We start from the raw sequence: 14921 nt of genomic DNA on the forward strand, positions 1-14921 counted from the left end.
GATGCAAGGGCTGACAGGAGCTCACTCTTCCCAGCATCTGGCTGCCTTGGAAACTACAGAAGATTCCTGAAACAGAACAGTGCCGGGGAACTCTGGCCTGACCCATTTCCCAGATTGCAGACCTGATACAGAAGGCTGAGGGATGCTCGGACTGCAGTCAGAGCAGGAGAAGATAGCAGGTCCTCACCCTCTTGCCAATGATGAGTGGACATGAGATAAGGGGCTAGATGACCATTGGCAGTGGGCCACTTAGGCAAGGTGGCTATAAGGACCTGGGATTCTCAGGGAGGGGAAGACTCGAGAGTGCAGGGGCAATGCTGTGGGGCAGTACTGTGAGAAAAGGGCATCATGGGTAAGAAGGTACATTGGGGCCTGAAGTTGCACAGAAGACCAATAACTGAGGAGGAGACACTGGTCAACAGGGGACACTCTGGGGCTGGAAGAGCTAATTCAGGAGGAGACCAGCAGGAGGTGCCATGCCAGTGAATCAACCCTGCTAGAGGGAGTTAAGAACAATTTTCTCTCTCCTGCTTGTAACAGCCTTTTAGATACTTGAAAGCTATTATCATGTCCCCTCTCAGTCTTCTCTTTTCCAGACTAAACAAACCTAATTATTTCAATCTTCCCACATAGGTTATGGTTTCTAGAACTTTAATCATTTTTGTAGCTCTTCTCTTTTCCAATTTCTTCACATCTTTCCTGGAATGTGGTGCCCAGAACTGGACACAATAGTTTGCCTGGTCTGAGGCTTAATCAGCTCAGAATTGGGTAGAATAATTACTTATTGTATCTTGCTTACGATACCCCCGTTTATACATCCATAATTACGTTTGTGCTTTTTTTTTTTTTGCATATCTACCAGTAGATCTTGGAGCCTGTGATCCTGACTGGTTTGGCCAGAAAGCTATCAAATTCTGGCACTTCACTTGCTCTTCTGCCCACTCTTATGCTACTTGCTGCTCCTGCCCTTTTCCTTGGAGCTGCCCCCCGGGGACCTCTTGATTGCTGTGTAAGGTGTAGGAAGAAGAACGTATGTGAAGGTATCCCTCTTCCCTACACTTCTGTACCCTATCTCCACACAGAGAAGAGGGTGGAGAGAGCTTGGCAATGCAAATCTCTGTCATTCACTCACTGAGGGTATGTCTAGACTGCATCCTTCTCTCGGCAGAGGGATGCAGATTAGGTAGGTCGACACTGCAAATGAGGCAGGGATTTAAATATCCCGTACCTAATTTGCATAAAAATGGCTGCTGAATTTTGAGAACTCAGCACTTTTTTGGCAAAAATCGGCAGTCTAGAAGTGGATCTGTTGAGAAAGAAAGCCTTTTTCGACAGATCCCTTATGCCTCCTGCAAGGAGGTTTACAGGATCTGTCGAAAAAGGCTTTCTTTCTCGACAGATCCCCCTCTAGACTGCTGCTTTTTACCAACAAAGTGCTGACTTGGCAAAACACGGTGGCCATTTTTATACAAATTAGGCATGGGATATTTAAATCTCTGCCTCATTTGCAATGTCGACCTGCCTAATCTGCATCCCTCTGTAAACAGAAGGATGAGGTCTAGACGTACCCTGAGTGTGTGTCTGTTATTCTCACAAACACACAGTGTCCTTCAGACTCATCTCCCGACCCAACACATACGTAGGAGGTGGTTGTTACTTTTTTTACTGCTTGTGAAGTGTGTTGTTTTTGGTTTTTGCCTGGTCTATGCATTTCACAATTTTCATTTTTCTCTTACACTTAAATTTAATCCTTTGAGTAGTGAGTTCTAAAATGCCTAGCATGGCTGGAGTCATTATCCCTGTGGTAACTGCTATTCCTGGAAGTGGCTGCCATGTCCCTGCAGCCCCTGAGAAAAACAGAGCAGAGGGGTCTCCACATGCTGTCTTTGCCTGAAGACACCACTCCAGCAGCTCCTATTGATCAGGAATGGGGAACCGTAGTCAGTAGAAGCTGTGGGCTCAGTGCCTGTAGATGGGGTGGGGGAGGGGGCAGCACATGGTGCCATGGAACTACTGCTGTATGTGCCAGCTGCTTTCAGGAGAGGTGCAGGGCCTGAGCAGGAGTGAGCCTGCCTTAACTCCCACTGCTCCACCACCCAGAAGGTGTCTCAGTTAAAAGGTGGCCAGCCAGAACCTGCTTCCTGAATCCCTTGCCAGCCCTGAACCTCCACCTCCACCCAACCTCCTGCCCCAGATGTGAGTTCCCCTGCACCCAAACTCCTTCCCAGAGCTTGTATCCCTGCCTGGTGAAAGTAAATGAAGATGGGGGAGGAATGAGGATGGAGTAAGTATAGTGAGGCCTCGGAGAAGGGGTGGAGCAGGTGTGGGGCCTCGAAGGAGAGGGAAGGAAGTGGGGCAAGGGTATTTGGGTTTTAGGTAGATCTTAACATTGCACTTAAATTGAAGAAGTGATCTTGTGGTTAAAAAGGTTGGAGACCATGCATATTTAGCTTGTGGTCCCCTATAACCTCTAGCATTTATCCTTCTTTAATTTCATCCTATTTACCTCTGACCATTTGCTCAGCTAATCTAGATCATTTGAAATTGTAATTCTATCCTCCAAAGCTTTTGCTACCCTTCTCCACTTGGTATCATCCACAAACTTTGTAAGTGTACTGTCTATATCATCATCTAAATCACTGATGATCATATTGAACTTATCCCAAAAATGATCCCTGTAGAACCCTACTCATTATGCCCTTCCAGTGAGACTGTAAAGTATTGATAACTGCTTTCTGGGAATGGTAATCCAACCAATTATTCACCCACTTTATAGTAGCTCCATTTTAGTTGTATTTTTCTAGTTAATTAACAAGAAGGTCATAAAAGACTGTTTCAAATGCCCTAGTAAAGTCTAGCTTTAACACATCTACTGCTTCCCCCTTGTCCACAGGGCTTGTTATCCTATCAAAGAAAGCTATCAGGTTGGTTTGACATGATTTGTTCTTAAAGGTATTTTGAGGAGCCTGGTCCCTGCTGTTTGAATGGTTTGGTATAAAAAGCAATTGCTTAAAATCATTTAGATCTCATAGGCAAATTTTCTTGAGTTTGCAAATAAGTGTACTTAGAGCGTTAGCTAAAATCCAGAATGTACTTAGTTGAGGACTCATTAAAAAGGGTATAAACTCAATAAGAAAACATTCATTTATTTGTCTTAAAGAATATAAGGAAAAATAACATATTTGACACACTATCTAAGTACTGCTACTTAGTCATGTTAACCTTGGGGAAGGGGAGAGCTGTTCCTCAAAACTTGTTGGATCTATTTGTTTCAATATTCTTTCTACTTTTGGTGTCATGTCATTTCTAGCGTGAAAAACCAAATGTCATGTGATAGTTCCTAGTCTGCACATTCTTTCATCTTACTAGGGGTATTAGCTATCCAGTACCTTTTCTTCACATATTTCATGGCTTGTTCTGGCATATGAGACATTACTTTGGAGGAACAAAGTAGATTATTCATACATAGAGAATTGTATTTCTGATTCATAAGGCAGACAAATATACAGTTTCTAATTGGGATGAAAAATCTATATTGGTTGTCTTGGGTATTAGGCACTTTGACCTCTGGAACTCTGAGTTTTCTGGGTCACCAGCAAACTATTCCTAGATGGTTTAAACTTAAATGTTTTACAGTCATTTTCGACTCTTTGGTAATTTCTAGGGGACAAAAGAGCACTTAGCACAGGCAGTTATTTTTGTCGGTTGCCCAGTAGGGGGTCTCTCTAGCTAGATTGAGAGATGGAAGTTTTGTATGCATGTAAATTATGGGAGTCTTTGGTTTGATGGACTAACAATAGCTGAAGAAGACTTCTTATCAATCAAAATTGTGCAATTCAACTTTAGTTTAATTGATGCTGCCCAGACAAGATGTCACATCTGTAGTGATGGAATGTACATTTTGATTCTCATTTTCTTTTGTTCTGAGAGGAAGCTAAAGTTTTAGACTACATATAGGGGTAACTGGGGATGGTCGTAGTTTCTACAGATGATTAAAGGGGCAGGAAAAAAACTGTAGTTGTTATTAATATATTTCCAAGGTACAGGCAGTCCCCGGCTTACGTACAAGATATGGACTGTAGGTTTGTTCTTCAGTTGAATCAGTATGTAAGTCGGAAATGGCATCCAGATTCAGCCGCTGCTGAAACTGACCAGCAGCTGACTACAGGAAGCCCGAGGCAGAGTTGCTCTGCCCCGGGCTTCCTGGAATCAGCCGCTGATCAGTTTCAACAGGCTGAATCTGGACACCAGTTCTTACATACAGATTCAACTTAAGAACCTCAGGTGTCCCCAGGTCAGCTGCTGCTGAAACTGATCAGCGGCTGATTCCAGGAAGCCAGGGGCAGAGCAACTCTGCCTCGGGCTTCCTGTAGTCAGTGCTGGTCAGTTTCAGCAGCGGCTGACTTGGGGACGTCTGGGGCAGAGCAGCTGGGGTGCTGCTGGGTTGCTCCAGTAGCGCCGCTCCTCGGTCTGGGCTGTCCCGCTGCCCGCGTGCTCCGCGGCTTTGCTCAGCATCTCCCAGCAGACCAGGGAGACGCGGAGCAGCTTTTCTCGCCCCGGAGGATGCGGGCGGTGGGACCGCGCCGCATCTGGGCGTCCTGCCGCTCCGTCCTTGGGGGCGAGAAAAACCCCGTTCGTAACTGCGGATCCGACATAAGTCGGATCCGCGTAACTCGGGGACTGCCTGTATATTTGACAACTATAGTGTTTACACCATTTATGTCCAACTGGAACCCTATTTTAAGAAGATATAGTCAGAAATTTTCTATTATAATTACTTTTTTTATGGAAAATGCAGTTTCTGCAGAATATGAATTTCAAGGGTACCAGACCAGGGAGGTCCAACCTGTACACAAGAAGTGCTGAGCTAAGCATGGCAGAATTTGATTTTTTAATAATTTTAACTAATAATAATATCAATATTTATTTTAAGCATTTTAAAACATTGTTTCATAGTTGCAGAAAATTATTGGAGAATCAGACAATGTGGGAAGGGTCATATAATTATTTAATGACAGTTAGACATTGAGACTTAAAAAGTTTATAACGATTAAAGCACAAACTGTCAGATCACATATCAATATTTACAAAGTAAATGTCCTTAAATCATATAGCTGTAAAACAGCATCATCTTTGTCCATCTGTATATTTTTATTATTATAATTGAAAATACTTTTTTGCTGATTTGAGTGTATACAGTAAAATCAGCAACATTTAACAATAAAAATCATATCTCTCCAAGACTATGCATTATTCCTGTGCTTCACTTCCATGATGGGAATAATTTCACCTACAGTTAATGAAAATGGGTCTAGCTGCAAAATTTACAGCCAGAATTGGATTTGCCTAGAGTTCAGGTGTTTGTGTTCAATTCTATAATGACATTCAGCTCTGAAAGCAGTGGCTAGATGCTTTTGTAATATGCAGTTACCATATTTAGGTTTGACATTAGGTGATTCTTAAATTTGATTTCAGATTATTGGACTGTGAATTTAAGAAACTGTGACTAATTGCTTTGTGTGTCTTTAGATATATAGGATATATAATCTATCAAGATATTAACATGTTTATGTAGTTCAAAGCATTACAGTATATTGGTGTTGTCCTTCTGTAATAACATGCAAAACATGATCCTCTTTTTCAGGATTGCTAATATTTGCCAACATGAAATAAATCGGAAAAGTAGTGTGTTAAAGTTATTGTTTGGGTTTTGGATCTAATGTAACCATTACCAGTGTAACTTGTATGTATAAGCCCTTTAATTCACAGAGCTTGGTTAATGAATAGCTTGTTTAAAATTATTAGAATGGGTAATTTTTCCCCCACTTCATATGCCAGCTATTGTCTTTTGAACATAATTTTTTAGCCGTTGTTTTCTGTGATTTCTAGCTACATCTAAACCACAGATGGAGTAAGGCAGTATTTTACCATTCTGCAGTGGGTCAGCCTGAGGCCTATACACCATTTAAATCACATGTAAGCCCTCAGAATTGGGAAGAAAAAATTATTGCCCAATCGAAATGTTACCAACTATATACTATATAGCTGTAAATTGCAGAGAAAATCCTTATCAAAGATTTTAAACATCATTTCTTGGGACTAATTCTGGGCTGTCTGCCAGGTATAATAAATGTGAGAGACCTTTTGTTGAATTGATCAAGTATTTGAGTTCTCAGGAGAGGAAATGAAAGGAATGATAAGACTATTAGATTAAATGGCACCTCGATCCAATCCAGCACAACTAATCGGCCCCAATTAACCAAACGGTTTCCCCCCATGAATGTGTCCCTTACTCTTTTCCCCATCTGATTCTGATGAATAAGCATCCATTTTTTAAAACAATATTTGTTTTTGTGACTCTGTTTATTAATAACCGCTAACTTTATACAACCATCACAGCAGCTTCCATACAGTAAACATAGGTGCAGTCTGTAAACTCAGGGAAATTACTGCATCAGAGGGAAAACATGAAATTTGGATTCACCTTTTCAGATGCACCGTATTGTAGTTTTTCATGGAAAATTTTTAAAAATTACCATTAGATCTTTTTTTCTTTTATATGGTATATTTCCCAGAATTTCTTAGTAGTTTAAAGTGCACTCAGTGACTCTGACTTCAAAGCTAATCAATTAAGGACATGTTTTAAAATATAAAGATATGCATTTTGTGGCAAAGTCCTCTATCAAACCATTCAAATCTGCCTCTTTCTGCTGAAGCAGGGGAGCCATGAATTTGCACTCAAATTGCTGCTGCTGTCTTTGTCATTTGGCTAGAGTCAGAAGCAGTAGTCAAGGTAAAGAACTGGAGAGGTGGTTGTCTTCCTTGCTCTGTGACTCATTTGATAGCTGTGGCAAATCATAGCTGTCTCCCTCATGAATTCAAAATTAATGAGTAAAAGTGCCTGCCTCCTACCTGGGAGCAGAACCCTGCCATAACTCATCCCTGATGAGAGCAATGCTATTATCTAAGGAGAGCTGCACATGCTCACAACAGGCTTGAAGTCAATAGAAAGAACACCATGGATTTCAATGGGTTTAGCAGAGCGAATTACCATTTTGTGAGGCGATGGGCCAGAGTTAGTGGGGCCCCCTCTCCACCTCTTCTACCTGCAGCCCTCTCTAGCATTCCTGTCTGAGAGTGAGATCAGGGTGCAGAGTCTGTCCCCACCCACCAGGTACTCCTGCCAGAGGGGGGTAGGGTTAGGGTGGGAGAAGACCCAGCACACTGACTCTATCCCCCGGCAGGAGCATGGGGCAGGATGCAGGGTGCCCATTTTTCCATGCCTCCTATTGGCCAGGGCCATTGGTCCAGTGGCTACTCCACCATTGTGGCTTAGGATCAGGCTGTATACTCCCTTGTGCAAGACACCTGAACTCTTGTGCCACAATCTGCTCCTTGCCACTCCTTTGCTACTACATTCTGTATCAAGAGGATTAATGTGTGTTCAAAAAGTTTTAGTTGGTCAACAAACATTCAACACAGTCAATATGCAATGCACAGTCAACCATGGAACACATGTTGCAAAGACTTTCACAGGGTTCAAAAAAGAACTAGACAAATTCATGGAGACTAGGTCCATCAATGTCTGTTAGCCAGGATGGGTAGTAATGGTGTCTTTAGTCTCTGTTTGTCAGAGGCTGGGAATGGGTGACAGGGGAGGGATCACTTGATAATTCCTGGCTCTTTTCATTTCCACAGGGCCCCTGGCATTAGTCACTGTCCAATGACAGGATACTGGACTGGACAGATCTTTGATCTGTCCCAGTATGGCCATTCTTATGCTCTTATGAAGCCCAGCATCTCTGTCCATTCACAAGCCTCAAGTCTGCTATGTAATGCAGATAACTTCCTGCCCTGTGAGAGGAGAAAAGGGAGAGGGAACCTTGCTTGAAACCCAGTCGATCCATTACAGCTCATAAACCTACTGTTGACTATTGGAATGCTTTCTTCTTTGGAATATAACTAAGGGTGCATCTACATATCAGGGCTTAATTCAAAATAAGCTACGCAAATTGACCTACATCAATTGTGTAACTTATTTCAAAATAGCTTCTTTCAAAATTGGGAGCATCTACACAGCATATATTTTGAAATGGAGCACTCTTCTTCCAACTTCTCGTACTCCTCCTACAATAAGGGTTAAAGGAGTTGGAGTGAGAAGTCCTCTAGCGTGACAGTATTTTGACATTATTTTGAAATAACTGCCTGCTGTGTAGACGCAGACTAAGTTATTTTGAAATAACGCTAGTTATTTTGAAATAATGTTGCTGTGTAGACATACCCTAAGAGAAGATAGATGTGTACAACATTTAGGTGAGGTGAGCAGTAACCCCCTCACATTATAGCACCAATAACTCTTGAAATCCAGCCTGACCTGGATATAGATGTGTGTTACTCACTGCTGCAGAGGCAAGCTGTCAAAGAGTTAGCAACTATGTGGATCTCCAAATGACTTAAGGAGATAATATATATTTGAAATGTGATTTGAGGTTTGTTTTTTCCACCATAGGTATTGGCATCCAGACCAAGGGTGATAAAATAAATGCTCCTGAAGGAATGATTAAACATTGCCTATAGGTGGAGAAAAAGGAACTTGCCAAATGCTATGTAGAAATAGTCCTATATTCAACAGGCCCAGAGGCTTTCTTTTAGAGAGCTTTTTTTTATTTGATTTTATTATTTAGCAGGCTAGAATAATAATAGAGTGATCAGAGATGTCAAGTCTGAGGGAGAGGACAAAAATAAAATATTTTTATACATCTCTTGCAGTCTCATGGCCTGCTAAATTCTGTATTACTTCTCATAATATGCTTGGAAATATTTTATTTTTACCTCAAGGGCAATGAGTCTGTCCTTATTGAGGGATATGAATGCAGATACTACAGTGATGCTATTGACAGCTTTAAGCAGCCTCACTAGTAGCCTTGCCAGACTTATTTACTCCCTGGTATATTTATGTTGTCTTTCAAAAGCAACAGAGATTTCTACCCTCTTAGTTATAATTGCATCCTCAGCTGCCTTGTGATAGACACAACTCCCATACAATGTGAAGTGGGGAGAAGCCAGCTTTCTTCTGCAGTGGGCATTCTAAACTTTAATGTTTTCCCTACTTCTAATTAGGCATAGATAGTCCTTTGTGTTTTTCCTAGATACATTTGAGGTGAGGAAACCTAAAAGAAAAGCTTTGCAGTTATCCTAAAGGTGAAAGATGTAACAGTCAGCGTAAGATTGTTACTGATAAAGAGCTGGAGTTGAGCTTTAAGAAATTCAGATATGGGAGTGATTTAACAGTTACTGTTCAGCTTTTCCTTTGATATTTATATACCCATTGCCTCCTCTCCCCCCTTCCATTATTCTCTCCCCCCCCCCATTCCTATTTATTTTTGATTCTGCATATCCAACACTTTGGTCATCTGAAGAAGTAGGCTGTGCTCTCCAAAGATCATGATATCATCTGCTACCAGACTTTTTGTTGTTTTTTAAGTTTATTCTGTACAGACTAACTCGGCTACCTCCCTGAAGCTTTCAAATTTTGTCTGTATGCCTGCCTACCTATGTATTTTATATACACACCCATATCCATTCATACCATTATACAGGAGGGTCTGGAAAAATTTGACGGGAATGATTCAGCAAAGCTAACCACACTAATTTTAAATCCACTTATGATTATATTTTGTGAGAAAAGTTCCATCAACAACAAATCATGTCTGCAGGAAGGCATATTTCAGTGTCATATGGACTGTTGGCAATTCCTATAAGCTTTGTATAGCAATGTTTTATAAATAAATGTGTTAGGAAATTCTGCTCAACTATTTTTCAGCTGAAGCTATTCATTTGTTTTACCTTGCTTTAGGAAAAAAGCAACAATTGGTAAGGAGATGCATATTGAAAAGGGGATTTGTGGTAGTCTCAATATAGATTTTTATGATCCAGCTGCTTTGCATCATACCAGAAGTGTAAAGTGGCTGGAAAGCTAGCTTAACTAGCTATCTGGGGATCCTCCCCTTTGTGTCATTCCCTCATTGTGGTAGAACTGTAGGGAATAATTTTGGACAGTCTGGGTGCAGGTGAAAACAAGTCAGAGGATTTATTACACACTCAGCGCTGGTGGAGTGACACCCAGGGGTTAGCCTGGTGAACACTGCTTAATCAAAACATTACAAAAGATCATATAGGCAGCAGTGGATGGAGGGGAAGTGATTTGCTAGGTCTGGCAGCAAAATGGAATGAGCACGTAAGCCAATAAACTACGAGAGATTACATAGCATCTCCGCTCATCGCCAATTAACAGTTTATCAGTAATACAGGTAGTTATCCCTAACAAGCTAAATAAGCTAACATAAACATAAGACATTTAATGGTAGCTTTGAAAATTAAAATTATGATGTGTCTACTATGAGATGATATCACCATGGTCCTTGAGTAGTCCCAGGTTCATTATCTAGGATTAAAGGAAGACAGTAAGTACAACTTACACTCGTTAATTTAAACAAAGTTTATTACCAGCCAGTGGCTTATCTGAATGCAGCCCCTTGGGATGTGGTTGCCAGGGTAATCAGGGTCATGTTAGCGGCCTGTGCTGTGTTGCTCCCAAGCCTGCCTCAAATTTAGGATTGAATAGGGGTTCTTAGCAAAATACCACGGACTGCCTCAATTTACCCCTTACAGTACTGATGTAGCAGCTGCATTCCACCCTCAATTTCTCTCAAGTAAGAGGCATTCTGGAAATGAGAAATTCTGGAAGTTCTGGAAACAAATGAGGTGTGCCTAGAAGAGTATCACAATGTTTCTGCTATCCTCAGCTGTCATGCCAAGAGCAGCTGGGCATCAGTGACCCTGGAAAGCCCCAGGATTGGGGTGGGAGGCAAAAATACACCCTCTTGATTTGCGTTGAGCCTAAATGGACCATATAATCTATCTCTCCTCTCTGTTACCTGCAGCAAAATCTCTCATCATTGCCCTAAATTTGCTTCTGTCTTAGAGATTTGTTATGATCTCATTTTGTTCTAAGTTGTAACTTTTTATATCATGAAATGCTGTTGCTTGACACTGAGGTTATGAAAATCTTTGTAAAAGAAATAAATTAACTGAACATAAAACATGTTTCCTTCTTGATTATTTTTTCTTTGTGTGCTTTGTTGGGGTTTTCATCACATACTGTCATAGCCAGCGTTCTACGTTTTGAATGAAATCCTAGCCCCACTGAAGAAAATGGCAAAACTATTGCTGACTTTAGTGAGGTCACAATTTGACTCTATGCTTTAACAATTCAGTTCTGTCAGCCCTCTTCTTCCTGTTTTTCACACATCTCCATAGACTTCCCTTGCCTACTATTTCTGGTCTTAAACTTCTGCTTTTTCAACCATGCTTTTTCACTCTCATTTCTCCCATGTTTTCTTTACATTGCTCTGTCAATTTCCTGTCACAGGGATTACAATCTTGGCATTACTGTAAAGGGTCCCACATTTGTTCATGTTCTCTTGGGGTGTGTCTAGACTACATTCCTCCTTCGACGGAGGCATGTAGATTAGCCAGATCGGAAGAGGGAAATGAAGCCGCGATTAAAATAATCGCGGCTTCATTTAAATTTAAATGGCTGCCCCGATCTGCCGATCAGCTGTTTGTCGGCAGATCGGGGCAGTCTGGACGCGACGCGCCGACAAAGAAGCCTTTCTTGATCGACACAGGTAAACCTGGTTTCACGAGGCTTACCTGTGCCGATGAAGAAAGGCTTCTTTGTCGGCGCGTCGCGTCCAGACTGCCCCGATCTGCCGACAAACAGCTGATCGGCAGATCGGGGCAGCCATTTAAATTTAAATGAAGCCGCGATTATTTTAATCGCGGCTTCATTTCCCTCTTCCGATCTGGCTAATCTACATGCCTCCGTCGAAGGAGGCATGTAGTCTAGACACACCCTTGGAGTCCCTAGCACAGTCTTTCTCCTTGACTGTGTGAAATCCAGCTGCTCTGTTTGTTTAAGCTATGTCTGCACTTGCACTTTTGTTGGTAAAACTCATGTCATTCAGGGTTGTGAAAAAACACATTCCTGAAACAACAGAAGTGCAGGCCTGGGAGACATTCTCTTGCCATTACTTGGAGGTGGTTTAATTATGCCAATGGCAGAGCTCTCTCCCATTGACATCGAGTGACTGTATGGGAGACCACTACTGCATTAGTGCAGCTGTGCTGCTGTAAGGTTAATAGTGTAGGCATAGCCTATCTCTCCTAAGATCTGAGTGAGAAGTACTCCAGGAACTGGCATGACACTCATTATGCCTAGGCTCCTGCAGAGGTTGCAAAACATCAGCTCCCTAGTTTGTGTGAGCAAGAAAATAATCATTGGAGCATGTTTAATTTACATTGCTGGATTCAGATTCTATACCTAAAAAAATTTGGTAAATATGGGGCTCTGGTAATAACTGATTTGGTATTGTTCTATCAAAAGGTTGTGCATTTCATTCCCTCATGATTGCTATCATCTCGATTTTTATAAATCTGAAAGGCTTCATTATTAGTAGTATTCTCAATTCCCCTGAAGTTGGCCTAAGTTTGTAGATCAAATATCAGGCTTAAAATACATTTTTGTTTTGCTTTATATAATGTCAAATGCTTTTAGTGCTTTCTTATCAAGCCTGAAATCCTGTTCAGCAGTTTTTTGCATACAGTTCCATAAGTGTATACATGTTTTAAGACTGTTTTAGGCATGTCTGTACTTCAAACACTGCAGCAGTGCAGCTATAGCATTTCAGTGGAGTTGCTACATACACTGAGGGAGGGGTTCTTTTATCAATGTAGGTACTCTACTCTTCCTCTGGATGCAATACCTAGGTCAATGGGACAATTCTCCTGTTGACCTAATGCTGTCTGCACCCAGGCTTAGGTTGGTTTAACTATGTTGCTGAGAGGTGTTGATATTTCACATGCCTGAGGAACGTAATTATACCGACCTAATTTCCTTGTGTGGATGTTTATCATTGTATATGCAATTAGAACATATTGAAAATGATCCCAAACTCACCCCACTTTTCTATGCTTAATTTTGTCTTTTTTTGTTATAGGTGAAGAGGTGTCACCTACCCTTTGCTCAGAGTTTCCCCATCCTGAAACAATGGTTTGTGAACTACCGTGTGCAATGGACTGTGTCATTAGTGACTGGTCAGAATGGTCATCTTGTTCCCACTCATGTTCCAGTAAAAATGCAGAGGGGAAGCAAAGCAGAACTAGATCTACCTTGGCACTTCCAGGGGAGGGTGAGTAGAACCATATTTGGATAAGGCCCAAACACCAATATTATAGTCCTAACCAATAATTTGCACTCAGATGAATCTTTGTTCCTACAAAGCTCTGTGCAAAGATTAACCTCTATGCTGATAGATCATACCCACTGTCAATATAGCTATGTTTTAATGGAAGTTATTTATTACATTTTATTCTGTGGATTATCTGATTTTTAAAGGACAATTTTTTAGCTAGTGAAAATTGTCATAACTCTATTGATTTAAAAAGGGCACCATCTGGGGATTCACCATCTGGGGATTCACTGAAAGAGGAGTAGAGATAGATACAAAATAAATATATGGCACAAACTCTCAATACCTGGCTAATTATATAGAAGTATATTAGTTCCAGTCCAGGAGAGAACAGAAAGATGTGTAAAATCACATAGTATAAAAACAAAAACATGTAATACATTAGACTTATGAAATGTACTCCAGGTTCTTGAATTTTAGACAAGAGTATGTAAATAGCTTTCCAGCCCTTCCTCTGGATCTATATTGACAAATACATTAGACACAGTAACACTCCTGTTTGGCTACAGTTTTGTACAAAGGCTTCTTCTCAAGCACATAGTTCATTCAAATTTCTTGGCTTTAGCATGTGCAGATCAGTGATGAGGATCAGGCCACTGCTGTTCTCTATACAATGAAAATCTGGAAAATACCAGAATCATTTAAAAAAATGGTCAGTATCCCATCAGATATCACAGATTTAAAAAGTGCTGGCTCAGCATTTTGACTCAGCTCCGTAAGGCCTCGTCCATGTTCTAAAAATTACCTTTATTGTTTCTCAGCCATTACAATAACAAAAAATAAAGTTGCATATTTTTCATTAAGGTTACAATGTGTTCTGAAATGTAAACAAGATAGATGTGAAATTTCAAAAGCAAAATAAAAACCAGAATTGTTAATTTGAAAGAAAATGCACATGCCATTCCTCCAGCTTTATAATCTCAAGAATATATAGTTTGAAAGCCCAAAATAGAAATGAAATGCTTAGAACCGAAGAGTCAGAATTTCTTAAACAGAAATAAAACATGAATAACAATCAAAAGCCACATCTTCCTGAACATTCTCAAAAATTATTAAAACAATAAACTGTACAATATCAAAATACTGGAAAAAATAAATACTTGGGGGAAGGACAAGAATGTGATTTTAGAGAGACAAAGTGGGTGAGGCAATATTTTTGTATTGGACCAACATGAGAAAGACAAGCTTTCAATCTTACACAGAGCTTTTCCTTCGTGTCTGAGAAATTTACTCAGAGGATATGTCTGCACAGCAAAGAAAAACCCAAGGCTGGTGAATGCCAGCTGACTTTGGATACTGGAGCTCAGGCTGTGAGGATGTTTCACTATATTTAATCTGCCATTTTGTTGCCTAGTCACTCTGGTCTGCTTTGGAATTAACTGTCCTGTGACAAACTTTGTTATCTCACTTTTTCTACCCTTTGTTCCAGATCATTTATAAGTATGCTAAACTGCCCTTGTCCCAGTACAGAGTGTTGTTGGATCCTCGCTATTTATCTCTCTCCAAAAATTGGCCATGTACTTTCAGGGATAGCATGTATTTCATGTATTTGCAGCAGCGGTTAAAAAAGCAAACAGAATATTAGGAATCATTAGAAAAAAAAGGGAT

General features: G+C 40.7%; 1 protein-coding gene across 2 annotated transcripts in view; it reads left to right on the top strand.

Moving 5' to 3' along the window:
* Nucleotides 1-14921, top strand: part of THSD7B (thrombospondin type 1 domain containing 7B) — a 630645-nt gene that overhangs the window by 331267 nt on the left and 284457 nt on the right. For both annotated transcript variants that reach the window (XM_075933305.1, XM_075933306.1), the window contains exon 8: nt 13062-13253. In XM_075933305.1, coding sequence (XP_075789420.1) covers nt 13062-13253 — 192 coding nt within the window. The remainder of the gene's footprint in view (nt 1-13061; nt 13254-14921) is intronic.

The sequence above is a fragment of the Pelodiscus sinensis genome, chromosome 7, assembly GCF_049634645.1.
Source record: "Pelodiscus sinensis isolate JC-2024 chromosome 7, ASM4963464v1, whole genome shotgun sequence".
NCBI classification, from domain to species: Eukaryota; Metazoa; Chordata; order Testudines; family Trionychidae; genus Pelodiscus; species Pelodiscus sinensis.